Genomic DNA, 27674 nt, shown 5'->3' with positions numbered 1-27674 from the left:
TATTGAACTGGGAGCTCAGCTGGGCTCTTTACATCCTGACACAGAGCGGGGTGCTCAGAGTGTGGGGGGGCACTTTTGGACTAGGGGGTGGAAGACTCAGACCAGGGCTGGACTGAACGAGGTAAGGGGGGGCAGGGACCAAGAACAGACCCTCCCCCAAGGGGATACAAGTGGGCTCATCTCAGGACAACAGCTCCCCTCACTTGGCACCCTCTGATCCTGCAGGAAGGGCTGGGACCCCGGACGCCTGGGTTCTCCCCCTAGCTCTGGGAGGGGAGTGGTGTCTAGTGGTTAGAGCAGGGAGGGCTCTGATTAACAGCCCACTCCCTACAGCTCTAACCACTAGCCCCCACTCCCCTCCCGGAGCTGGGGAGAGAACCCAAGAGTCCTGGCTCCCTCGCCGCCGCCTTCTCCTCCAGGTGAGCCCTTGCCCCACACCAAGCCTGAGGCTGGGAAGGGTGGGGGAGGGTATTTCCTCCAACCTGGGGCTTGTCTGAAATGGCGACCCCTGGGCCCCAGCCCCTGACTGTTGGGGGGCACAGATGGGGAAAGCTGCGATGGATTGGCCTGTGCGTTACAGCTGTAAATACAGATGTGTAGCTATATGTACTCCATGCACCAGAGAAGGGGGTCAATATCTTAGCGGAGGGGCATGTTAAGGAAAGACTGAGAAAGCAGCAATTGTCCCCCCTGACCTTCAAGCTCTTCCCCCCACCCCCCTGTTATGTACAAGTTCAAAACTATTTAGTGCAGGGGGGCCAGCAGGGGGCACTGGCCCCTGGCTGGCAGGGCTGGCCCTGATGCCCCAGGGCGCTACTAGGGGGCACTGGGCTGCAGGGAGCAGCAGGGGGCGCTCTCCCCTGGCAGTCAGGGCCTCCTGAAATCTGGTGGCTCACAGCTGTATTTAGGTGTGAGATTCTCTTTCACTTCCTGTCCCAAACTTATTTTACAGTTTTGCTGCATAGCCACAAAATGGGCCAGGCGAGGTGTCCCCGTGTATCCACCCCCCACCCCAGAGGAGGCTGCATTTCTGTGCACACAAGCTGGGAGGGTGGGGACAGACCACGTACAGGGTAGATCGCGGAGGGGCGGGGGGGGTGCTCAGGTTACAGACAGGTTAAGCCATGGGGGAGCCGGCAGGTCAGACCATGGAGATGGGGGAGGTGGGGGGGCGCAGCGAGAGGTGCACGAAGTCGGGGTTGATATAGGTGAAGCCCTGGAATTCGCTCTGGTCCAGCCCCGCCATGACCAGCTGGTCCGGGGGGGTCAGCGCCGGCACCGCCCGCGTGAAAAACTTGTCGAAGTTCTCGCCGCTCCTCCCGCACTGGGATGGACAGACGGAGACGGCCCGAGAGGGGCAGACGGACACGGACAGAGACCACGAGGGAGAGATCCAGACGCGCAGCGAGACAGATCCAGGCAGGGACGGACAGACAGCAAGACAGATGACGGGGTGGGGGGGGGGAAGAGAAAGAAGAGCCGGGTTACTTCCCTTGGCCCCTACCCCTTCACTGTCCCCCCACCCCATACGCCAGCCCCACTCCTGCTGGCTCAGACTCTAGTGACCCCCTGCTTTCCCCCCCCACAGCACCCCCTCCCTGCGGTCACATGGGGGTTGGGCAGAGCTGCACCCATGGGGTCCCCCTAATCACAGGCTCTGTTGGGACTCCTGATTCCCCATAGGGACCCACACCTGCTCTGTGGGGGGTTACAGGGGGCGGACAGGTGGGGGTGGGGGTTCATTGGAGGTGTGAAGAAGGCTGGGATGGGGTGGTCACCCACCAACAAGGGGTGAAGGGCATCAGGATGGGGGGGTACATGGATAGGGATGGGGGAAACACTCTCCAGGCTGGGGTACAAGGAGCGAGACGGGGGAGTCACTCTCCAGGAAGGGGGAACCTGCAGTGGACTGGGAGAGTCACTCACCAGGCAGGGGGTGAAGGGAGCATGATGGGAAGGTCAGTCTCCAGGAGAGGGTTTGGGGAGCAGGATGGGGGGGTCATTCTCCAGGTGGGGGTACAAGGAGTGAGATGAGGGGGTCACTCTCCAAGAGAGGGTTTGGGGAGCAGCATGGAGGGGGATCACTCACCGGGCGGGGTGTGAAGGGAGGAGGGATTTCCAGGCGCTCCAGGCTCTCCCAGTCCAACCAGCGGAAAAAGCCGTGCTCCCGGATGTCCTGCTCCCCGGCTGGCCCCGAGCCCAGGCGTTTCAGGGGGTGCTTGGTGAGGAACTGGGTGGGGGGGGGGGAGAGAGACAGTGACATCAGCACCACAGACCCTCCGGACCAACTGATCCGCCTCTCCCAGCCCCTCGGGGGTGGGGACCCTCCCCTCACCCCAACTCACCCCTGCCACGGCTTCACCCCAGCCTGCCCCTCCCCCAGAAACTGGGGGGGGGGGTCAAAGGCCAGGATGGCACCCCTCCAGGGGTCACTCACCCCTTTGCAGATGGAGACGGCCTCGCGGGACAGCGACTTCGGGTAGGACACCGTGTGCTCCATAATCGCCTGGAACAGCTCGTCCTCATCCTCCCCGTCAAAAGGGGGCTGGGGGGAGAGCAGAGGGGGACAGAGCCAGTCCCTCCCAGCGGAATCTGCCCCCCTCCACCCGCCCCAGGGCACTGAGGCCAGACTACCCCCCCAGCCCCCTCCGTGGGGTACTAGCACCAGGATTCACCCCCCATCCCCCACAGGATCTATGCACCCAGCCCCCGCGCCCCTCCCCCCACAGTTACCTGTCCCGCTAGCATCTCATAGAGCAACACGCCGAAGGACCACCAATCCACCGACTTCCCGTAGGGCTGGTAGGCGATTATCTAGGGCAGGGAGAAAGCCAGGACAAGTTAGGAGGCTCTTACCCTGTATCACAGGCCCTCAACTCCATGGGGTGGGGGGGAGAGGAATTACCTTATGGCAAAGGAAACTCCCCCCACCATCCCCCGCACCAGCGATGAGATATATTGTCCTACACACACACAGAGGAAGATTTAAAAGGACACTTCCCCTTCAAGAGTATCCCCCAGCCAGCACAGCAAACTGGGATTTGAGGGAGGAGGACATCTGCAATGGGGGGCGGTGCTACAGCACAAGAAGCAGGGCCAACTTCACTACAGCCCCTGCCAATGGTTTATCCCTCCCCAGCTCCCAAGCCTAGGAGATAATGTGGGGAGTAGGTGGGACGGAGTCACTGCCAGGAGACCAGCCCCCCAAAAAGCAGACACCCACTGTGATACCCTGTACCCCATGTTCACTACTTGCATAGGGCTATGTTGCATTTTATACAAAGCATGCCTTGTGAGACACCATTTGAAAACTCATAATCTGCTGAACATCATTGTCCCATGACGATGTGTGTACCAACATTGTATATGGAGTTATAAGATTTTATGGTATGATTATTATTACTGAAATGTGTTGCAATGCTGGGTGAGACCCACAAGCCAGTTTCTCAGAGACAAAGGCACACTGGCTTGTTGGAGCCATTACCTGTTTATTCAGACATTCCGCAGAAGGCGGGGAAGGTATAAACAAAAGAACGTACCATTCATATAAAAGACCAATTGCACAGCCCGTATGCCAGGCCAGTGCCTAACCCCATGACCCAGCAAGGACTTTTCCAGCACAGGGGGTTGGAGCGTAAGCAGGGAGAACACACAACACACAAATGACCTTCCCTCTTCGCCTTACATCACTCTGCTCATAACGTCAATGAATACCGGAAGGACACTGAACTGAGGGGAGTGGGTCTAACTCAGGGGTAGGCGACCTATTGCACAGGTGCTGAAGGCTGCATGCGAGCTGATTTTCAGAGGCACTCACACTGCCCAGATCCTGGCCACCGGTCCGGGGGGCTCTGCATTTTAATTTAATTTTAAATGAAGCTGCTTAAATATTTTTAAAACCTTAGTTACTTGACATACAACAATGGTTTAGTTATATATTATAGACTTCTAAAAAGAGACCTTCTAAAAAGGTTAAAATGTATTACCGGCACGCGAAACCTTAAAGTAGAGTGAATAACTGAAGATTCGGCACAGCACTTCTGAAAGGTTGCCGACCCCTGGTCTAACTGGAAAGCTTTGCACATGGGCTGCAGCAGGCTTTCGGGGGAGAGAAATCCGTTTGCTTCTTAAATCGTATCTAGCCGGGTAACGTTTAACTCACGGTTTTCTCTTTTATTTCTTTTGTAACCGATTCTGACTTTCATGCCTTAAACACTGAAAATCATCGATCTTCCTCTAGGTACCAAACGTGTTATTCTTGTATGTTATCCTTGCTGAAGCGCTCGGGAAATCTCTCCTCAGGTTAACAAAGGCTGGTGCGTATTTGCACCCCTGGTGCATATTCGTGTCCCTGGTGCATATTCGTGCACTGTTTATGGGTGCAGTGCAGGACGCACATGTCTGGGGTGCAAGGCCAGGGCTGGGGAATTGATGGGTGTCGGCCTGTGTGTATGTCATGCGTGGCTGGCACAGCAGTCATGCAGCTCAGCTGGGGGCGACTCCACATCCCAAGGGCTGCGGGTGAGCAGAGCCCCGAGAGGCGGCTGCTCTCTAGCAAAGCAGCGTAAGAGGCACTGCGGAGAATTAAAGGCACAGGGCAATTCAACAGTCCAGATTGTACCCAGGGTGGGGGGGTCACCCCCAGCCTCCTACCCCCAACCAGACCTGGCTCCTGGGTTCTCTCCCCGGCTCTGTGAGGGAAGTGGTGTGTAGTGGTTAGAGCAGAGGGGATCTAGGCACTAGAACACCTGGGTTCTCCCCCCAGCCCAGGGAGAGGAGTGGGGTGTAGTGGTTAGAGCAGGGGGCTGGGAGCCAGGACTCCTGGGTTCTCTCCCTGGCTCTGGGACGGGAGTGGGGTCTAGTGGCTGGATTGGGGGTGCTACCTCCGGGGCGATGTAGTCGGGGGTCCCACAGAAGGTCCGGGTGGTCACTCCGGGGAAGATGTTCTCTTTGCACATCCCGAAATCCGTGATCTTAATGTGGCCCTCGGCATCCAGCATCACGTTATCCAGCTTCAGATCCCTGTGGGGAGAGACAGGGCTGGGCTTCCGCCTCCAAGGGGCGCCTGCTCCCATCCGGCCCCATGGCAGGTGGGGAGCAGAGACTGTAGCCAACAACCCAGCAGAGGCAGTTTCCACTCACCGATAGATGATGCCCTTGTTGTGCAGGAAGAAGAGGCCGATGGCGATCTCTGCTGCGTAGAACCTACAAGCGGGGGGGAGACAGAACAGTCAAAGGTGACTTGCAAAATCGATTCACCACCTACAACGTCCCTTCAATGTCTTGACTGATCCATGGCCGCAGAGCGTTTCACGGGGACCCCTCGCCCGGTGCTGGGATGCGACCGCATCTGGGGTGGGGCGTGAGGGCTGGGTATCCGGGGACACCTGGCCCGGTGCTGAGACATGGCCCCTCTGGGGTGGGCACGGGAGCTGGGTATTCAGGGAACCCGTGCCCGGCGCTGGGACATGGCCCTTCTGGGTGGGGTGCGGGGGCTGGGTATTCAGGGACCCCTCGCCCGGCGCTGGGACATGGCCCTTCTGGGGTGGGGTGCGGGAGCTGGGTATTCAGGGAACCCGTGCCCAGCGCTGGGACATGGCCCTTCTGGGGCGGGGTGGGGGCTTGGTATCTGGGGACCCCTTGCCCGGTGCTGGGACACGGCCCCTCGGGGGCGGGGTGGGGGCAGGGCTGGGTATCCGGGGACCCCTCGCCCGGTGCTGGGACACGGCCCCTCGGGGGCGGGGTGGGGTTGGGGCTGGGTATCCGGGAACCCCTCACCCGGCGCTGGGACGTGACCCCTCGGGGGCGGGGGGCAGGGGTTGGGTATCCGGTGACCCCTCGCCCGGTGCTGGGACGTGGCCCCTTGGGGGCAGGGTGGGGTGGGTATCTGGGGACCCCTCGCCCGGTGCTGGGACATGGCCCCTTGGGGGCAGGGTGGGGTGGGAGCTGGGTATCCGGGGACCCCTCACGCGGCGCTGGGACGGGGCCCCTCGGGGGCGGGGTGGGGTGCAGGGGCTGGGTATCCGGGGACCCCTCGCCCGGCACTGGGAGGCGGCCCCTCGGGGGCAGGGCGGGGTGGGGGCTGGGTATCCGGGGACTCCTTGCCCGGCACTGGGACGCGGCCCCTCGGGGGCGGGGTGGGGGCGGGGGCTGGGTATCCGGGGGCCCCTCGCCCGGTGCTGGGATGTGGCCCCTCGGGGGCGGGGTGCACGTACATGGCATGAGGCTCCTTGAACTTCCCGACCTGCTGGATGTGGTACATGAGGTCTCCGCCATCGACGTATTCCATCACGAAATAGAGTCGGTCCTGGACGGGGCGGGTGAGACGGGGCCATGGCGGACAGAACAGACCCCTAGGCCCATCTACCCTGGTATCCCGCCCCCTCCGTGCCCCCTGGATCAGCCCTACAGGCCCATCTACCCCAGTATCCCGCCCCCTCGGATCAGCCCAAAGGGTCCATCTACCCCAGTATCCCGCCCTCTCCGTGCCCCCTGGATCAGCCCCACAGGCCCATCTACGCCAGTATCCTGCCCTCTCCGTGCCCCCTGGATCAGCCCCACCGGCCAATCTACACTGGTATCCCGCACCCTCCCTCTCCCCCAAGATCAGCCCCATGGGCCCATCTACCCCGGTATCCCACCCCCTCCCTGCTCCCTGGATCAGCCTCACAGGTCCATTTACCCCGGTATCCCACCTCCTCCCATCCCCCCTGGATCAGCCCCACAGGCCCATCTACCCCGGTATCCCGCCCCCTCCCTTGTAGAACCAATGTGAATGAAATTGTTTTTAGTTAATCACTGTACCATTGTAACTTCTGTTCACCATTTCATTACACTTGCCATTTTGCCTACATTGTAACATTGTAACTTCTGTGCAATATTGTAACTCAAAACCCATTTTAAAATGCTGACTCCATTTTGTAGAAGGCTTGTGCTGCAGCCCCCATTTTTGCAAGCCATACTGTAATTTTATTAGTCTAGTTGAGATGTGTGAATGAGGTATGCATGGGTGATAGAATCAACCTCCAGCACCAGCCCGTCCTGATGAGATAAAGTTCAAATACCAACGGCTGAAGAACTAGACAACAGCCCTAACTCAAGCAAGAAGCATCCACCCTAAAAAGAAACAACAGAAGGAAGATCAAAGCCAGGTCCCAGGCTGACAGTCACGCCTGCAATTGACGGGTGATCAAGCAAACCCAGAGGCGGCGTGACACAGCGAGACCTAGGAACTTTGAATCCAAACTAAACTCCTATAAAAAGGGAAGGGTGAGATGAGAGACTTTGGGTAACGTTCTGCTACCAACGTCAAGGAGCATCGGTGCGCGCCCGACAGAGACCCGGCTCCTCCTCGTGCTCAGCTTTCCTGGCCAGTTAGCTGCCACGAGCTCCGATCCCAAGCTGCGAACTCAAACTGCAATCAGGACTGGTAACTATCCAGCAGCTGCAGAACATTTTGGTGTGTGTGTGTGTGTGAGTGTATGTGTATAAGCATTAAGGTATTTGCTAATAGTTACGGATTAATAATAAATGTGGCATCTTTGTCTTAACCCCTAAAACGATCCTGTGTAAGTTTGTGGGACAACATTATTGGTGGAGAATGCGAAAGGGGGAGCAAGCATAGAATCCACAGTTATTATAAAACTCGTGTGCACACCGCCAGCTTTAGCAAGCCTGGCACTAGGAAAAAAAAAAGTGTAAACTTTCAGTTAATTAACCAAACTCTGAAGGATATAGGAGTTTAGGTTTAAATTGTGGTGTAGAGGTACATACACCCTCAGCCGTAGCGAGACTGAGCTAAAGAGGAGAACTTAGCGTTTCTCACTCTGATCCGGGAAAGGATCTGATCCGGGGAAGGATTTGTATAATTGGTGTATGAACCCTCGGTGATAGCAGACCGAGTAATACAGAGGGAGACTTGGTGTCTCTTCCTCTGGCCCAGAGAGGGTTAAGTTGTTCCTCCAGGAGTTAAAAAGGGAAAATTGTTATTTGTAAGTCACTCCTTTAGGAATTGGAGGTTCTAGTATTCTGATATTTATCAGCTCAGTTTCCTGTGTTGTACTTGGCTATGGCACACTTGTTAGGGAAAATGTTTAGGAAGACACAGTCTAAAGACATCTTTAGAGAAAAACAGGGAACGCTGTCTTTTGTCCAAGAGCCCACACCCTTTAAACAAGTACTACAGAGGTTTGGACACAGCCCGTGGACGGAAGGGGGGCTGGGAGATGTGTGTACTATTTCAGATTTGGAGAATAGGCTGGCAAGGTATATAATCCTGTACAAGCCTACTCCAACTAAAAGGGATTCAGCAGCAATCTGGCTTTTGTGGGACGCATGCAGGGATTTATACTCCCGCTTGGCATCCTGCCAGGAGGAGAATGCCTCCCTGCATGAAAAACTCACTCATATGGAAAAAGAGGCAGACAGATGAAAAGTGGTAGCGACAGGGGTGCAAAGCCAGTTAGACCCTCTCTGGGAGGCACTCAGGGAGGGCAAACAAAGAGAAAAGGAGTTAGAGGAACAGGTCAGGGAAAAGGAAAAAATAGAAAGAGAGAATCGAATATTGCAAGGCATGGTAAAGAGGTTAACCATACAACAAAGTAAAGCTCTCCCCGCTAATCACAGCCAGAGTCCCTTATCCAGCACCTTAAACAAAGGCTGGGATTCGCAAACCGACAGATAGCAGCGGTAACGGCAGAAGAGCGGGACTTTAATCCCCAGAGTGACGTCCCTGACTGGGAAGATGCCCCGAGGGAATCTAGTGAGGTGTGGGAAAGAGATACGGAGCAGCAATCCTGAGCCCCAGGGGCCGGTGTGAATGAGGTATGCATGGGTGATAGAATCAACCTCCAGCACCAGCCCGTCCTGATGAGATAAAGTTCAAATACCAACGGCTGAAGAACTAGACAACAGCCCTAACTCAAGCAAGAAGCATCCACCCTAAAAAGAAACAACAGAAGGAAGATCAAAGCCAGGTCCCAGGCTGACAGTCACGCCTGCAATTAACGGGTGATCAAGCAAACCCAGAGGCGGCGTGACACAGGGAGACCTAGGAACTTTGAATCCAAACTAAACTCCTATAAAAAGGGAAGGGCGAGATGAGAGACTTTGGGTAACGTTCTGCTACCAACGTCAAGGAGCATCGGTGCGCACCCGACAGAGACCCAGCTCCTCCTCGTGCTCAGCTTTCCTGGCCAGTTAGCTGCCACGAGCTCCGATCCCAAGCTGCGAACTCAAACTGCAATCAGGACTGGTAACTATCCAGCAGCTGCAGAACATCTTGGGGTGTGTGTGTGTGTGTGTAAGTGTATGTGTATAAGCATTAGGGTATTTGCTAATAGTTACGGATTAATAATAAATGTGGCATCTTTGTCTTAACCCCTAAAACGATCCTGTGTAAGTTTGTGGAACAACACCCTGCCCCCCGGATCAGCCCCGTGGGCCCATCTACCCTGGTATCCTGCCCCCTCCCTGCCCCCCGGATCAGCCCCGTGGGCCCATCTACCCTGGTATCCCACCCTCTCCCTGCCCCCCGGATCAGCCCCACACCCCATCTACCCCGGTATCCCGCACCCTCCCTACCCCCCGGATCAGCCCCACAGGCCCATCTACCCTGGTATCCTGCCCTCTCCCTGCCCCCTTGATCAGCCCACGGGCCCATTTACCCCGGTATCCCACCCCATTCCTAGCCCCCGGATCAGCCCCCCGGCCCATCTACCCTGGTATCCAGACCCTTCCTGTCCCCTGGATCAGCCCCACGGGCCCATCTACCCTGGTATCCTGCTCCCTCCCTGCCCCTCCGGATCAGCCCCACAGGCCAACCTACCCCAGTATCCCGGCCCCTCTGGATTTGCCCCACAGGCCCAGCCAGCCTGGTATCCAAGACCTTTTGGATCAGTCCCACAGGCCTATCTACCTCGGTATCCTGCCCCCTCCCTGCCCTCTGGATCAGCCCCATGGGCTCATCTACCCCTGTATCCTGCCCCCCCTGGGGGTACCGTGGTCTGGAAGGTGGAGTGCAGCTGGGTGAGGAAGTGCGGCCGGTCGCTGAGCGCCAGGACCCGCTTCTCCACCATGGTACATTCCACGTCGTCGTCCTGGATGATCACGTCCTTCTTCAGGATTTTGATGGCGTAGAGCTCGTCCGTGCCCCGCCGCTCGGCCAGCATCACCTGTGGGGGCCACAGCCCTGAGCCAGCCAGTCCTGCCCTGGGGTCGGGTGGGAGCCAGCGAGAGGGGACAGGCCCCATGCCCCATTCCCAGCCCCCCTGAGCCAGCCAGTCCTGCCCTGGGGCCGGCTGGGAGACAGCATCCCCTAGAGGGGAAAGGCCCCGTGCCCCATTCCCCACCCCCTGAGCCAGCTAGTCCTGCCCTGGGGCCGGCTGGGAGCCAGCACCCCCTAGAGGGGAGAGGCCCCGGGCCCCATTCCCAGCCCCCCTGAGCCAGCCAGTCCTGCCCTGGGGCCGGATGGGAGCTGGCACCCCCCTGAGGCAAGGGCCTGGTTGTGTCTCTCTCCAGGAGGCGAAGGGCCACTTTGAGATCACAGCTTTGGGGATATGCAGGAGAACACCTTCCCCAGAGTGACCACCCTGATCTTCTGCAGGACCCCGACTACATCGCCCCAGAGTTAGTGCTCCTGATCCAACCACCAGACCCTGCTCCTCTGCCAGAGCCAGGAAGAGAACCCAGGCATCCGGGCTCCCAGCCCCCATGGCTCTAACTCACCAGCCCCCACTCCCCTCCCAGAGCCAAGGAGAGAACCCAGGTGTCCGGGGCGCCCTCACCTTGCCGAAGCTGCCCTTCCCCAGCACCATGAGGAAGTTGAAGTCGGAGATGTGGAAGCGGCTGGTCCCAAAGAAGCTGCCGTGCTTGGAGTCCGTGGGGCTAGGGGTGGGCGAGGGGCCTGGCCCGCGGCGCACCTTCTGTGGGGGGGCAGAGATGGGGCACGGTGAGCGGCTAGCCCCAGCCTTGTGGGGAGGGGGAGCGGGTCGGGGGGGAGGGAAGGGGGGGGGGGAGAGCACTGGGGGTGGCAATAGCCACTGGGCCGATGGGGTTTGTGCTCAGGGGCCCTGGAGAAAATCTGCTCCCGGCAGTGGAAGCCTGGAGCCCCGACCCCGCTCCACCCCCGGCAGGGGACGTAGCGGCGGGGGTGGGGGAGACACACAGAAAGGAGCAGTGCTGGGGGGGAAATGGGGCGGAACCCTAGGTGGAATAGGGACGGGGCCCCAGGGAAGGGGCAGAAAAGGGTGGGGCTGTGGGTGGGGCCACCAGCAGAAGGGGCGGGATAGGGGCAGGACCGCAGGTGGAAGGGGAGGGGAGGGCCCCCTCCTCCCCACTTGCTCTGGCCCAGGGCACCAGGAAACCTTAATCCACCTCTGCGATGAAACCTGGAGGGTGCGGGGAGGGAAATGGGGGTGGCGATGGGGGAGGGAAAAATGGGGCAGTCATGTGGCTCAGGGTGGGGGGGCACCGTGATGGGAACGGGGGCAGGGGTGCTGTGGGGAGGGCCAGTTGTGGGGTTTGGGGTAACAGGACAGTGAGTGAATGGGGCAGGCACAAAGTGAGGGGTTAGGAAGCTGCTGGGGGCCAGGGTGGGATTGGGGTGCCTAGGGGCAGAGTGGGGGGATCATAATCCAGGGTCGCTCCCCCCAAGGCAGTCCCCCCTTGCACAATTGCACCCCACGGGGGGAGCTGCATCCCCTCAAACCTTTCCCCCACCCCTTTACCCACCTCCCCCTCCAACCCCAATCCCTCCATCTCCCCACAGAGGGGGATTCACTGGGGTCCCCCCAGACCCAGAGAACAGGGATCCCCCAACCAGACCTTGACGGCTCTGGTCACTGCCCCCCCCCCAACAAGCCCCACCCCCAGAACCTTGGAGACTGTTTCCAAACAACAGGAGTTGATTAAAGAAATACTTGGAGGGGAACGGGGGGGGGGCGGCGGAATTGGGAGCCCCAGGGAGTTTGAGACCTATTAGGCCAGGAGAGTGACACAGAGAACCCAGAAGTCCTGGCTCCCAGCCCCCCCACTCTAACCACTAGACCCCGTGCCCCACTGGGGTTGGCTTGAGGCTCTTTGCTTCCCTCTGCTGGAGAGAAGGGGAACAGCCACCCAGAGCATCGCCAGCCTGGCCAGCCCCTCTCCCCACACACTTCGCGCAGAGGGGCCCCGAGCCCCAGGCGTTACCTGGTACAGCTCCAGGGGGTAGTTGCAGGCCTGCAAGAGAGAGGGGGAGAAGGTCAGTGGCCGAACGCTGTGTCCCCCAGCCCAGGAGGCCCCACAGCTGCTGGGGACAGGGAGGGAGGGGGGCTGGACCAGGAATCTGCCCCCAGGCACCAGGGTTCATGCCCCAATTCCACAGTCCTCTGGGCTTTGGAGGGTTATGTCACAGCTGAAAGATGGGGTCCTTGTGGTACAGCACCCCCTGCCGAGCTCCCCACCCCGCTCCCTGCAGCCCAGCATCTCTTAGTGCCATGCTGGGGCAATGGGGCCAGCACTGATGGCCAGGGCAGCGCCCCCTACTGAGCCCCCCTGCTCCCTGCAGCACGTGGGAGTTTTCTCAGTCTGCTGTCCAATAACTGAACTGGCCTGGCCCTGCTTAGCTTTGGGGGAGGGGTTACCTCAAATTTCTGCAGCAGCCCACAATTTTCGGCATCAGCCACGGGGACATTGTAATACTCCCCCTCCTCCTGGTTGAGTAACTTGTACCTGAGACAGGGACAGAGACAGGCACAACACCGGGGGGGGGCGGGGGGGAAGGGCAGGGAGGGAAAGAAAGAAAGAAAGAAAGAAAGAAAGAAAGAAAGAAAGAAAGAAAGAAAGAAAGAAAGAAAGAAAGAAAGAAAGAGCAAAGCGTAAAGAAAGACAAAGGAGGATGCAAAGAAAAAAGTGAAAGTGTGCACAGAAATGCAAAGAGTGAAAGTGTGCAAAGAAAGGAATGCGAAGAAAAAGTGAAAGGGAAAGGAAAAAAGTGAAGTGTGCAAAGAGATGAGTGCAAAGTGAAAGTATGCAGAGACGAGTGCAAAGAAAAAGTGAAAGTATGCAAGGAAAGTGAACGTGTAAAGAAAGAAAAAGTGAAGGAGTGCAAAGAAAGTGAAAGTGAGCGGAAAGAAAGTCAACGTGAAAAGAAAAAGTGCGAGTGTGCAAAGTGAAAGTATGCAAAGAAAGTGAAAGAGCGCAAAGAAAGAAAAAGTGGAGGGGTGCAAAGAAAAACAAGGGCAAACGTGAAAAGAAAGAAACACAGAGTGCACGTGTGCAAAGGAGACGTGGGACAGAGCAAAGAAAATGAAAGCCGTGAGTGCAGAGAGGACGCAGGTGGAAAGGCAAGCAGTGCAAGAACCGCACGGGGAGGGAGCACGGGGACGCGGCAGCGCCGAGGCAGCCGGACACAGCCAAATACCCAAACAGACAGAACGATGGAGAGAGAGAGCGAGAGTGAGCCGTGGGCCTGGCTTCCCGCCTCCCCTGCACGCCCCCTCCTGGGGTGCAGCCCCCGCCCCCCACTTACCATCCATCTGCGTGTCCCTTGAGCAGTTCCGACACGCCGAAGGACATGGCTCCCATGAAGTCATTGCGTGAGGTGCGGTCCCAGTCCCACACCTCGATGGACAGCCGCCGCTCCACGTCTCCCGGCCTCAGTGTGCTGGGGGGTGGGGGAGGTCAAGGGGAGGGGGAGATTAAACCACCAACCCAGCCGCCTGCCCCTTTAAATGGGGGTGGGGGTGAATGTTTGCCCTCTGGACAAGAAATGTGGATAAAAGCCCTACTACTGCTGCTGCCAGGACAGGGGGAGAATCTCCAGGAGTGGACCGGATTCCATTGGAGGGGCTGCAAAATCTTGGTTTATTTTGAGGGGAGAAGGGATTGTGGCTGATGGGGGGGGCCCTACTGTCCCCTCAACCGCAGAAGAGGGGGGGCACTCTGGGGACATGGGGAGAGTATTTGGGGGTGGGAGGTTAGGATACAGACACCCGTGGGAGCTCTGACAGGCCCATGTTTCGTGGCTGTGTCCAGACACCCGTGGGAGCTGTAGGACCCCCATATCTCCAGTCCAGGAATGTACCCAGGCACATACCCACGCCCACCTGCCCGCCTGTGCCCGGGGCACTCACAATAGGAAGGTCTCGTTCCACACGGGGTTCAGAGTGGATTTCACAGTCCGGGTTTTCTGCTTGCTCACGTTCTTGGGGTCCGGGATGAGCTTCAGCTTCACGTAGGGGTCCGACAGCCCATTGGGGTCCATGGGGATGAGGTTCCGGGCCTCACCCACTAGGGGGGAGGGACCACAGATCAGCACGTGGCCCTGAGAGCTCAGTCTGACCCCTTCTAGGAGGGGGGACTGGGAGCCTGGACTCCTGGGTTCCATCCCCAGGCCAGCAAAGGGAGTAGGGTCTTGTGGTTAGTGCAGGGGTGGACTAGGACCCAGGACTCCTGGGTTCTCTGCCTGGCTCTGGGAGGGGAGTGGTGTCTAGTGGTCAGAGCAGGGCGGGGATGGGCCCCAGGATTCCTGGGTTCTCTCCCCACTGCTGAGTGTGGTGTGTTGATCACAGACGGCGGTGTACATGCTGCGGTGTCCCGTGACCTCACGCCCACACCCTGGCCCAGGGGGAGCAGGACTGTGGCGGAGGGCTGCGTGCAGGGAGCTGCCGAGGAATCCCCGTTATGTAAGCATGGCTGGATGGGTTTCTTTCCACCTCTTACATGCTCCAGCTGGGAGCACGAGAATGCGAGGGAGGGTGTGAAGGGGAGAGGGGGAGAGTGCTGAGCTGCAGAGCCGGGAATAGAACCCAGGAGTCCTGGCTCCCAGCCCCCTCCCACTAGACCCCACTCCCCTCCCACAGCCAGGGAGAGAACCCAGGAGTCCTGGCTCCCAGCCCCCTCCCACTAGACCCCACTCCCCTCCCACAGCCAGGGAGAGAACCCAGGAGTCCTGGCTCCCAGGCCCCCCCTGCTCTAACCACTAACCCCCACTCCCCTCCCACAGCCAGGGAGAGAACCCAGGCGTCCTGGCTCCCAGCCCCTCCCGATCCAACCCCCCAGACTGAGGCTAAGAGCACCTGGCAGCACAGCACCCCCTGGGGCCAGCAGGGACCGCCAGGAGAGACCCCCCTACTGAGCAAATCCCCACCCCCGCCCCGCCCCCGGCCACCCATTGCAAAGCGAAATCCAAGTCACCACTAGGTGGCAACATTAGCCACTAAACCAAGGATAGACGGGGAGGGGGTGTGTGTGGGGAGGGGGGGTGGATGGGCAGAGAGATGGGGGGATGGATAGACAGACAGAGCGATGCGGTGGGGGATTGGGAAAACAGACAGACAGATGTGGGGGGGAGGGGTCGTAAAGACAGAGACAGCTTGGAGGGGGTTGGAGGGACAGACAGACAGACGCTGGGGGCGGGGGCTGGAGGGACGGACAGACAGACAGATGCCGGGGGGGGAGGGGGCTGGAGGGACAGACAGACAGACAGACAGATGCCAGGGGGGGAGGGGGCTGGAGGGACAGACAGACAGACAGATGCTGGGGGCGGGGGTTGGAAGGAGACGGACAGACAGACGCCAGGGGTTGGAGGGACGGACAGACAGAGACGTCGGGGCGGGGGTTGGAGGGACGGACAGACAGACAGACGCCAGGGGCAGGGGTTGGAGGGATGGATAGACAGACAGACAGACAGACGCTGGGGGCGGGGGTTGGAGGGAGACGGACAGACAGACAGACAGACACTGGGGGCGGGGGTTGGAGGGAGACGGACAGACAGACAGACGCCGGGGGCGGGGGTTGGAGGGACAGACGGACAGACAGACACTGGGGGCGGGGGTTGGAGGGAGACGGACAGACAGATGCCGGGGGCGGGGGCTGGAGGGACAGACGGACAGACAGACACTGGGGGTGCCAGCCCTGCTGTGCTGCGGCTGAGAAGCTCCCTCTGGCTGGCGGCCGAGGGAGACTCTGAACCCCACACGGGCGCTCAGGTTGCCTGGAACTTTGCTGTGTTTGGGGGGGGCAGGAGGGGTAACGCAGGGTGATCAGAGCTGGGGCTCCCAGGACACAGTCTGCCCCCCACACACACACTCCACCCCCCCCCCCAAGCTGATCCGTTCTAGCCAGGGCCTCAGGGCCCCAATCCCAGCGCCCTCTTTGCCCCCACGGCATGGCAGCCCCTCGCCATCCCCCACAGCGAGCGCCCGGCCCGAGGGTCTCCGTGGGGAGACCCGGTGGTGGCCGAAGCTGAGGCCTGTGGGGAACGGACAGCTCCGAGCACCAGAGCCAAGCCAGCTGGGGACAGCGGCCAGGAGAACCCCCCTCCGGCAGCGCAGGTAGCGTCTACACCACAGCAGGGCCCAAGCTGCAGCCAGGCGCCGTCGGTTCGAGCCCGGCTCTCGGCCGAACTCGACGGAGATCTGCCCCGGGCGGGCCCGGCGGCCCAGACGTTACCTGGGGCGAGCCGGAAATTCCAAACCCGCCCGCCCGGCCCCCGTACCAAAGACACGGATCTCCTCCCCGCCGAGCGTCTCAATGCGGAGCTGCAGGCGGCCACGGCGCTCCGTGTGATCCACCCCGCACAGGCTGGGCACGCTCTGCACGCAGCGCTTGTGCACGTTCATCTCGCAGCCTGCGGGGGGCGCCAGAGAGTGAGGGGGGAAGGGGATCTCACCCCTAGGCCATCCCCCCCACCCGCAGCCCTAACACCAGGGTTCGCACTGCAACCCACCCGCCTCCGGGCCTCACTCCTGCCCACCCCACCCCCACATCTCAGTCCCACCCACCCCCAGGCCTTGCCCCTCCCCCTGCAACCCCTCCCCCCACATCTCGCTCTCCCCCGCCCCCCGCAACCCCCAGACCTTGCTCCCAGGTCTCCCCTGCCCCTCCTAAGTCTTGCTCCAACCCACCACAGCCCCCAGGGCCTCGCTCCCACCCCCTTTCTGGCCCCCTCCCCCAAGACTCCAGACCTCACGCCCACTGCCTGCCACCCTTCAAGGCCTTGCTCCTACCCCCTCCCTATTTACCCCTGCCCCTCCCCATCCCCCCCACCTTGCTCCCACTCTCCCATCCACCCCCTCCCCTCCTACTCACAGGAGCACTTCATGCCCTGGTGCACCAGCCCATAGAGCAGGGAGCCGCAGTGGTCGCAGAAGGTTGGGCTGCTGTAGCTGTGAATCTTGAACTTGTGCTTGTTCCGGGGGTCCTGGGGGGGGGGAAGCAGATAGATCAGAGCCCCCCCCATCACCAGTACACAGGCAGACAATGAGTGTCAGTTTGCACGGGAGGCATGCAAGGCTAGCCACACAGGCCAGAGGGGCAAGCGGGAGGATGAACGTTCTCACCCAAGGGCATGTCCGAGTGTGCTCCCGGGACCTAGCACAGGGCACGGGCCTGCCTGTGCCAAGGATGGCGTGTGCACAAGTGTGTCCAAGTGCGCAGACATGGGATCGCACGGGGCATGCGTGAGCTTGCACAGAAGGCTTGCATTTGTATGCGCGTGCAAGGAGTGTCAACATAAGGTTACACAGGGAATTGCACACGGGAGTGTGCAAATGTGAGCTCGAATTGGGTGTGGGTGTGCATGTGCAAAGGATAGAGCACACACAAGTGTGTGTCAGCATCCCTGAGTGTGCACAACTTGCACTGATGCATGCACAAGCATCTACAGGTGCACAGAGGAGCTTGAATAGGGTATACGTGTGTGTGCGCACGTGCATGAAGGCTGTGCATTTGTGTGACTGCAAGGGATTAAGCATGAGTTTGCACAAGGAATAGCACAAGGGTGCACAGCGTGCAAACGTGAGCTTGTATGGGGAGTGGGCATGTATGTGCAAAGGACACAGTGTGCATATGTGTATCTAAACATGCATATGGGAGCTTGCACAAAGGAATCCACCAGCTTATCTGCATGTGCAAATGTGAGTTTCCACAGAGAGGGTGCAAGTGTGCAGGTGTGTGCAAGGGGTATGAATGTGAGCTTGCCCAGGGAATTGCACGAGCACTTGTGTGTGCACACAGAGGTGAGCCAGCGTGCGCTGAGCGTGCAAGGAGGAAGGTGAGCTTGCAGTGGGCCTTGCACAGGTGCCCAAGGGGGCATGTGTGTGTGCAAGGAAAGAGTATGAAGGGGGGTGTTTGCATGGAAGGGATGTGACTGCTAACGACATTCCTGCTTCCTTTCCCTCCCGCTCTCTTCTCCTCTTCCACCTCCCTTCCTCCTTCCCCCTTTCCAGGCCAAGGACATAGAATCTGGGCCGTGTCTGTGTTTTCCACCGTGCTCCACCCCCCACTTGGGCAGTAAAAATAGCTGGAGAAATTGGGACGCCCACCTGGGGGGGTGGGGGTGGAGCTGTCTTCTTCCCCACCAAAGGATTTCCTCCAAAGCCAGGGATAGAACCCAGGTGTCCTGGCTCCCTGGCCCCCCCACATCCACGCTCTAACCACTAGACTCCACCCCTCTCTCAGAGCTGGGGAGAGAACCCAGGAGTCCTGGCTCTCTGCCCCCCCACATCTCCGCTCTAACCACTAGACCCCACCCCCATCACAGCTGGGGAGAGAACCCAGGCATCCTGGCAACCATCTGTCACTCACATCTGTCTGGGGTCCTTTCCCGGCTCCCGGGCATTCGAAGGTGACAAATTCATGGCACCGTTTGTGTACGACGAAGCTGCAGACTTGGTGGGATGGGCGAATGGGGGGGGGGCAGAGAGAAGAGGGGGGGCAAATAGAACCATTAGCAGAGCAAGTTCAGGACAGTGCTGTGATACCCCCCCCACCCACACCCCATTCAGATCCCTCCCAGAGCCCAGATTTAGGGCTGGGGAATCCTGGATCAACGGACCCCTAGACTCGTAAGTTTTATAGCACCTCCTCTCCGCTGTGGGCGGAAGGTCCCCCCCCAATCCTGGGACAGCCAGCACCAGAGGGGCAGGCCAGCTGGGGGAGTAGGGGACGGTTCGTGGGTAGCGGTGCATTTGGGGGGGAAGGCTCAGCATGTTGGGGGAAAGTTTGGGGTTGAATTTGGGGGGCAGGGCTGAGGTTGGGAGGGAAGGTTCAGTGGGGTCGGGAGTAAGTTTGGGAGGGATGTTTAGGGGGGTTGAAGAGAAGATTCAGGGGTTTGAAGCAAAGGTTCAGGGGAGTTTTGGGGGACAGGTCAGGGGAGTCAGGGGGATTGGGGGGGGAAGGATCAGGAAAAGGCTCTGGGATGAGTCCGGGGACGGGTCGGGGGACAAGTAAGGGGAAGGCTCAGGGACTGGTCGGGGGGCGTTGAGGGGATAAGTCGGGGGAGTCAGGGGGACGAGTAACGGGAAGGCTCAAGGACTGCTCGAGGGGAGTTGAGGGGATAAGTCGGGGGAGTCAGGGGGACGAGTAAGGGGAAGGCTCAGGGACTGGTGGGGGGCGTTGAGGGGACAAGTCAAGAAAAGGTTCAGGGATGTGTCAGGGGGACGGGTCTGGAGAGTTGGGGGGAGTTGAGGGGACAAGTTGGGGGAGTCAGGGGGATGGGTTGGGGGAGTTGTGGGAACAGGTCGGGGGGACAGGTCGGGGGAGTTGAGGGGACGGGTCGAGGGGAGTTGAGGGGGGACTAGTTGGGGGAGTTGTGGGGAGGGTCGGGGGGAGTTGTGGGGATGGGTCAGGGGTACAGGTTGGGGGGACGGGTCAGGGGGAGTCGGGGGGAGTTGTGGGAATGGGTCAGGGGGAGTTGAGGGGGGACTAGTTGGAGGAGTTGTGGGGATGGGTCGGGGGGACGGGTCAGGGGAATTGTGGGGATGGGTTGAGGGGAGTTGGGGGGCTGGGTCGGGGGGACGGGTCAGGAGGGAGTTGAGGGGGGACTAGCTGGAGGAGTTGTGGGGATGGGTCGGGGGGACGGGTCAGGAGGGAGTTGAGGGGGGACTAGCAGAGGGAGTTGTGGGGATGGGACGGGTCAGGAGGGAGTTGAGGGGGGACTAGTTGGAGGAGTTGTGGGGATGGGTCAGGGGGACGGGTCAGGAGGGAGTTGAGGGGGGACTAGTTGGAGGAGTTGTGGGGATGGGACGGGTCAGGGGGAGTTGAGGGGGGACTAGCAGAGGGAGTTGAGGGGATGGGTCAGGAGAAGGCTCAGGAACGAATCGGGGGATGGCTCGGGGGGGGTCGTTTCTCTCCCCTTCCCCCTCTAACAGCATCTTAAGGCTCGGAGGAGCGAGCCGGGGAGATTTGGAAGACGGGTCTCCATGGAAACAGGCAGGAGCAGAAACCACAAGTGCCAGGAGATGGGGGGGGCAGCAGATTGGACTTGGGGGAGAGTGGGGGGGGGCTTGACTCCTCCTGCCTCCTCGGAGCCGTCCAGCCCCCCCATGCCACACAGGCTGCTCCCACCACTAGCCCCGAGCCAGGGACAGAACCCAGGAGTCCTGGCCCCCACCCTCAGTCAACCTTTCTGCCCTAAGTGGGGAGCAATGGGGGCCCCCAGGGATCTGGGCTGGGACGAAGCAAACTTATTACCCACGCGGGGTTCCCATGGCAACGGCTCCCCCACATCCCCTCCCCCTGGCCAGCTGCACCAAGAAGTGAAGGGGGGGGGTGTCTGGGAACCTGCTGCATCCCACCGCTGCCACCAGCCACCCCAGCTCTGCCTGTCTCCCAGGGGGCCAAGGCTCCAGGAGGCACCCCCCGCAGCCCTGAGCTCCCCCTGCCCAGGGTCCATCCAGAGCCCTGTTGCTTATGCTCCCACCCCACATAGCCACATGCACGAGCCATACCCTAGGGTAAATACATGCCCCCCGCCGTTCTCCCCTCCATACGCCCCGTGCGCACACTCACCCCAATCATGACCCACCTTGACACTGCCTCCTGCATACCCACCCCTGCACACAGCCCAGAAATGCTCCACACCCCGGGGCCATCCCCATGCATGCCCAGCTACGCTTGTGCAAACGCACCCCTGCCTCGTGCGCACCCTCCCACCACACTGACGCACTAATACAAAAGGTCTGCATGCACACCTCAATCCACACACAGGCCAATGCACGCAAACATGCACACACTCGTGCAAATGCAAACACCACACGTTTGTGCAAAGGCATGCACTTGTGCACATGCACACATTCACCTGCATACTCCTATGCATATGTGCAAATGTGCATACTTGTGCAACCCCTGCATATGTGCAAATTCACACACTAGTGCACACTCCCTGCATCCTTGTGCAAATAAATACACTTGTATAGATGTACACTCATGCAAATGCACACCCATTCACACCCCCAGCTGCCAATCCCATAGATCTGTGCCCACCAGCTCTATCTCACTGCACCAACACACATATGTGCAAAAGTCAGCACAGTCGTGCCCACCACCGACATGTCTAGCCAGTCGTACCAAGTCTCTGCATGCACCCATGCCCACCGGTGTGTAAAGGTACGTGCCACCTAGCCTCCAACCACACACTTGTGCAAGGGTGTCTGTCACACGCACCCCATGTGCCATCTCGGCACCTGCACACCTATCCCCACACCCTGACACACTCATACACAGCCCTGGCAGCTTGACACTAACACCCCACTTGCTCTTGCACACCTGGCCCCCAAATACATTCACCACCACAGCCTTCCCCATCACCGCGCACAACCCATCACGCCCCCCTCAACCCACCTCGTGTGCACATATCTCCACCCACTGTCACACACCCCTCCACCCACTCCCATGTGCACACACACCCATCCACCCGTCACCCACCCCCATGTGCATGTTTCCCCCATCATGGCCCCCTCCAGACACACCCCAGTGAGGACACTCTAAGAATCACCCCCGTGCCATCCATTTGGTCCCCCCCCACCACTTAACACTCAGATCCCACCCCCACCACACTGGGCCTCACATTGCCAGCTGGGGGAGGGGCAGAGTCCCCTAGAACTGCCCCCACCCACTCTAGGACTGGCAGGAAACACCACCACATCCCCCTACCCAAAGCTGTTCATCGCTTGGCAACTGCTCCCCCAGTTCATCACTGGCCAATCAACCGCAGAGCCACACCCCCATTCGGAGCATACGGGGATTTCCCTGTTATCCCCACACATACACACATACACCCCTACCTGCAGGAGGGGGGAGGCAGGAAGAAATCTCCCCACCCCATCCAGATCCCCTACACAGCCGCCCAGCTAGCCCCACAGGCCTCCTACCCCACACAAAGCCCCCCCGATACCGCATAACCCCCACAGAACTCCCCTAAACACAAACCCCCCAGATCCTCCACTCCCAGCCCCACAAATACACACTCTCCTCTCAGAACCGGGCAGTGAACCCAGGAGTCCTGGCTCCGAGCCACCCTCTGCTCTAACCCAGCAAATCTGGTGCCAAAACCACCCCCTATCCCTGGCTCAGGGACTGACCTCCTGTCCAGACACTCAAGAGCAAACCAACCCCACGTCACTGGAGAGAACCCAGGAGTCCTGGCTCCCCTGCACTAACCACTGGATCCCGCTCCCCTCCCAGAGCCAGGGAGAGAACCCAGCAGACCTGGCTCTCCTGCTCTAACCGCTAGACCCTGCTCCCCTTCCAGAGCCAGGGAGAGAACCCAGGAGACCTGGCTCTCCTGCTCTAACCGCTAGACCCCGCTCCGCTCCCAGAGCCAGGGAGAGAACCCAGGAGTCCTGGCTCTCCTGCTCTAACTGCTAGATCCCGCTCCGCTCCCAGAGCCAGGGAGAGAACCCAGGAGTCCTGATCCCCAGGTGTCAAAGAAGCTTAAAGAATAAAGCATTGAGCATATGAAAGGTCACCCGGTATTAGCTATTTTGGGGCTTTTTAAAAACAGAAACATGGAATTTTCCAGCCAGTCCCCAAAATAGCCGGAGTCAAAAAATCCGGTTCAGAGCCTAGAGAGCCATAAGCTCTGTGCTGGGAACGGGCTGCAATGTCCCTCCCCGTGACACGCGACCACATCTGGGGTGCAGCACGGGGGCTGGTTATACCATCACCAGTAGCCAGAAGGGAGGACCCCAAGGCTGAGAGCAGGAGTGACTATCTCCCCCTGAGCATGGCTCTCAGTGGAGTGAGGGGGCTGGGGGGGGTGTCACTGACCCTGCAGGGTGGGAGGGGGTCTCTTACCTAGACACTGCAGTCCCTGCTTCCCGATCCCCCTGCAAGCAAGAGAGCAGCACAATGTTACTTTGGGGCTCACCACTGCAATGAGTTGCCCACACTCGGCTCACCCCAATACACATAGTTAACATGCGCCTCACTCCTCCCCTTCCCCAACATTGGCTATGCCACAAAGTAGGAGGCTGGGAGCCAGGACTCCTGGGTTCTCTCCCTGGCTCTGGGAAGGGAGTGGGGTCTAGTGGTTAGAGCGGGGGAGCCGGGAGCCAGGACTCCTGGGTTCTCTTCCCGGCTCTGGGAGGGGAGTGGGGTCTAGTGGTTAGAGCGGGGGAGCCGGGAGCCAGGACTCCTGGGTTCTCTTCCCGGCTCTGGGAGGGGAGTGGGATCTAGTGGTTAGAGCGGGGGAGCCGGGAGCCAGGACTCCTGGGTTCTCTCCCTGGCTCTGGGAAGGGAGTGGGGTCTAGTAGTTAGAGCGGGGGAGCCGGGAGCCAGGACTCCTGGGTTCTCTTCCCGGCTCTGGGAGGGGAGTGGGGTCTGGTGGTTAGAGCAGCGGGGCTGGGAGCCAGAACTCCTGGGTCCTGTCCCCAGCTCTGAACCAACCAGTCCCTCCAGACATGCTAAGACTAAAGGAAGGGTGGCAGCAGCAGACCCATGGGGGAGGGGGAAAAGATGGAGTTGGGGGATGCTGGGGAGGATCCCACCAGATGAAGTCGGGTGCAGTGGCTGCAGAATATGTGGGGGAGGTGCTGGGGGGCACTAGGAGGTGATGAGGGGGCACTGGGGGGGGTCTCACCAGATGAAGTCGGGTGCAGTGGCTGCAGAATGTGTGTGGGGGAGGTGCTGGGGGGCACTAGGAGGTGATGAGGGGGCACTGGGGGGGGGTCTCACCAGATGAAGTCTGTGCAGTGGCTGCAGAACGTGGGCTGGGGGGCGCTAGGGGGGCACTAGGAGGTGATCGGGGGGCGCTAGGGGTGGTCTCACCAGATGAAGTCCGTGCAATGGCTGCAGAACGTGGGCTGGGGGGCGCTAGGGGGGCACTAGGAGGTGATGGGGGGCGCTAGGGGGGGTCTCACCAGATGTTCTGCAGCCATTGCATGGACTTCATCTGGTGAGACCACCCTAGCGCCCCCCATCACCTCCTAGTGCCCCCCTAGCGCCCCCTAGCCCATGTTCTGCAGCCACTGCACAGAGTTCATGGGCTAGGGGGCGTTAGGGGGGCACTAGGAGGTGATGGGGGGCGCTAGGGTGGTCTCACCAGATGAAGTCCATGCAATGGCTGCAGAACGTGGTCTGGGGGGCGCTAGGGGGGCACTAGGAGGTGATGGGGGGCGCTAGGGGTGGTCTCACCAGATGAAGTCCATGCAGTGGCTGCAGAACGTGGGCTGGGGGGGCGCTAGGGGGGCACTAGGAGGTGATGGGGGGCGCTAGGGGGGTGTCACCAGATGAAGTCCGTGCAGAGGCTGCAGAACGTGGGCTGGGGGGGCGCTAGGGGGGCACTAGGAGGTGATGGGGGGCGCTAGGGGGGATCTCACCAGATGAAGTCCGTGCAGTGGCTGCAGAACGTGGGCTGGGGGGGCGCTAGGGGGCACTAGGAGGTGATGGGGGGGCGCTAGGGGGGTCTCACCAGATGAAGTCCATGCAATGGCTGCAGAACGTGGTCTGGGGGGCGCTAGGGGGGCACTAGGAGGTGATGGGGGGGCGCTAGGGTGGTCTCACCAGATGAAGTCCATGCAATGGCTGCAGAACGTGGTCTGGGGGGCGCTAGGGGGGCACTAGGAGGTGATGGGGGGCGCTAGGGGTGGTCTCACCAGATGATGTCCATGCAGTGGCTGCAGAACGTGGGCTGGGGGGGCGCTAGGGGGGCACTAGGAGGTGATGGGGGGCGCTAGGGGGGTGTCACCAGATGAAGTCCGTGCAATGGCTGCAGAACGTGGTCTGGGGGGCGCTAGGGGGGCACTAGGAGGTGATGGGGGGCGCTAGGGGGGATCTCACCAGATGAAGTCCGTGCAGTGGCTGCAGAACGTGGGCTGGGGGGCGCTAGGGGGCACTAGGAGGTGATGGGGGGGCGCTAGGGGGGTCTCACCAGATGAAGTCCATGCAATGACTGCAGAACGTGGTCTGGGGGGCGCTAGGGGGGGCACTAGGAGGTGATGGGGGGGCGCTAGGGTGGTCTCACCAGATGAAGTCCATGCAATGGCTGCAGAACGTGGTCTGGGGGGCGCTAGGGGGGCACTAGGAGGTGATGGGGGGCGCTAGGGGTGGTCTCACCAGATGAAGTCCATGCAGTGGCTGCAGAACGTGGGCTGGGGGGGCGCTAGGGGGGCACTAGGAGGTGATGGGGGGCGCTAGGGGGGTGTCACCAGATGAAGTCCGTGCAGTGGCTGCAGAACGTGGGCTGGGGGGGCGCTAGGGGGGCACTAGGAGGTGATGGGGGGCGCTAGGGGGGATCTCACCAGATGAAGTCCGTGCAGTGGCTGCAGAACGTGGGCTGGGGGGGCGCTAGGGGGCACTAGGAGGTGATGGGGGGGCGCTAGGGGGGTCTCACCAGATGAAGTCCATGCAATGGCTGCAGAACGTGGTCTGGGGGGCGCTAGGGGGGCACTAGGAGGTGATGGGGGGGGCGCTAGGGTGGTCTCACCAGATGAAGTCCATGCAATGGCTGCAGAACGTGGTCTGGGGGGCGCTAGGGGGGCACTAGGAGGTGATGGGGGGCGCTAGGGGTGGTCTCACCAGATGATGTCCATGCAGTGGCTGCAGAACGTGGGCTGGGGGGGCGCTAGGGGGGCACTAGGAGGTGATGGGGGGCGCTAGGGGGGTGTCACCAGATGAAGTCCGTGCAGTGGCTGCAGAACGTGGGCTGGGGGGGCGCTAGGGGGGCACTAGGAGGTGATGGGGGGCGCTAGGGGGGATCTCACCAGATGAAGTCCGTGCAGTGGCTGCAGAACGTGGGCTGGGGGGGCGCTAGGGGGCACTAGGAGGTGATGGGGGGGCGCTAGGGGGGTCTCACCAGATGAAGTCCATGCAATGACTGCAGAACGTGGTCTGGGGGGCGCTAGGGGGGCACTAGGAGGTGATGGGGGGGCGCTAGGGTGGTCTCACCAGATGAAGTCCATGCAATGGCTGCAGAACGTGGTCTGGGGGGCGCTAGGGGGGCACTAGGAGGTGATGGGGGGACGCCAGGGGGGGTCTCACCAGATGAAGTCTGTGCAGTGGCTGCAGAACGTGGTCTGGGGGGGCGCTAGGGGAGCACTAAGAGATGATCGGGGGGCGCTAGGGGGGTCTCACCAGATGAAGTCCGTGCAGTGGCTGCAGAACGTGGTCTGGGGGGCGCTAGGGGGGCACTAGGAGGTGATGGGGGGGCGCTAGGGGGGGTCTCACCAGATGAAGTCTGTGCAGTGGCTGCAGAACGTGGTCTGGGGGGGCGCTAGGGGGGCACTAGGAGGTGATGGGGGGGCGCTAGGGGGGTCTCACCAGATGAAGTCCGTGCAGTGGCTGCAGAACGTGGGCTGCTTGAAGAATCGCGCCGTGAATTTGTGGCTCTTGACCTCGTGGATCAGCTTCTGGCGCAGCGCCCCCTTGCGGCAGAAGAGCGGCTTGGTCAGGCACTCCAGCTCGGTGGGCGAGGCGACCAGCGCCATGGCCCCACCTGGGCCCCCAGCCCCGGGCGGGTGGGAAACGATAGAAAGAGGAAGGGGAGATGAAGGGACTGGGTGGATGGAGGAGTGAACAGAGAGGAGGGATGGATGCAAAGAAGGGAGGTCGGAGGGATGGAGGGATGCACAGAACAGAGATGGGAGAAGAGAAGGCGGGGGGGGGACGGAGAGAAGAGGAGGCTGAGGATGGAGGGAGGGATGAGAGAAAAGATGGGGAGAAGGGGAGATGGGGGTAGAGAGAAGGTAGGAAGAGATGAGAGAAGGAGGGATGAGAACAGGAAGCAGGGACCGGAGGGATGGAGGGAAGAAAGGGAGGGAGGGATGAGAACAGGGGGATAGAAGAGGAGGCAGGGACCGGAGGGCTGAAGGCGCCGCCGGAGCAGAGGTTTCCAGCAGGCGCCGCCGGGAGCCGAGGTGGGGACGGGTGCACCGGCCGGGGAGCTGCCGGCCGGTCGCGCCGTGTATCTGCTCTGCGGGGAGAGCTGCGATGGGGAGCGGGAGAAGGCGGGTCTCTGACGGCTCTGGGGGGAGGAGTCGGCCTTAAAGGAGAAAGGGGCGGGGGCGTTCCCTGAGGGGGGCCTGAGGATACCCCCAAATGTAGATCCCCACCGTCCTGACACCCGAATCCCCCCCGGATCCCAGATCCCCCCAGATCCCAGCTCTGGGAGGCTATGGGGGGGAGAGGAGTGAGGGGGCTGGGAGCCAGGACTCCTGGGTTCTCCCGTGGGCTCTGCGCAGGGAGCGGGGACTAGTGGTCAGAACGGGGGGCTGGGAGCCAGGACTCCTGGGTTCTCTCCGGGGCTCTGGGCAGGGAGCGGGGACTAGTGGTCAGAATGGAGGGCTGGGAGCCAGGACGCCTGGGTTCTCTCTGGGGCTTTGGGCAGGGAGCAGGGACTAGTGATTGGGGGTGGGGGGCTGAGAGCCAGGACTCCTGGGTACTCCGCAGTGACGTGGGGCTGTTTTGCTGCT

General features: G+C 60.6%; 1 protein-coding gene across 2 annotated transcripts; it reads right to left on the bottom strand.

Annotated features, from left to right (window-relative positions):
• Positions 1-976: 976 nt before the first annotated feature.
• Positions 977-26909, bottom strand: PRKCG (protein kinase C gamma). Of its 2 annotated transcripts, none has more exons than XM_030544809.1 (18): positions 26524-26909; positions 23062-23093; positions 18571-18653; positions 17074-17185; positions 16481-16612; positions 14115-14271; positions 13511-13645; positions 12624-12711; positions 12190-12219; positions 10785-10922; positions 9999-10172; positions 6216-6307; positions 5143-5205; positions 4884-5022; positions 2734-2814; positions 2438-2545; positions 2090-2230; positions 977-1324 (listed from the first exon to the last, which is right to left on the bottom strand). In XM_030544809.1, the coding sequence occupies exons 1-18, from the start codon at positions 26688-26690 to the stop codon at positions 1142-1144; spliced, it is 2055 nt and encodes a 684-aa protein (XP_030400669.1). In that variant the 5' UTR covers positions 26691-26909; the 3' UTR covers positions 977-1141. The 2 variants fall into 2 exon arrangements, with proteins under 2 accessions (XP_030400669.1, XP_030400670.1); XM_030544810.1 differs by lacking the exon at positions 26524-26909 and adding an exon at positions 24034-24065.
• Positions 26910-27674: the final 765 nt, after the last annotated feature.

Source organism: Gopherus evgoodei, unplaced genomic scaffold, assembly GCF_007399415.2.
Source record: "Gopherus evgoodei ecotype Sinaloan lineage unplaced genomic scaffold, rGopEvg1_v1.p scaffold_35_arrow_ctg1, whole genome shotgun sequence".
Classification (NCBI taxonomy): domain Eukaryota; kingdom Metazoa; phylum Chordata; order Testudines; family Testudinidae; genus Gopherus; species Gopherus evgoodei.
Note: the sequence above shows the minus strand (reverse complement) of the source record. Positions and strands in the feature narration are given on the sequence as shown.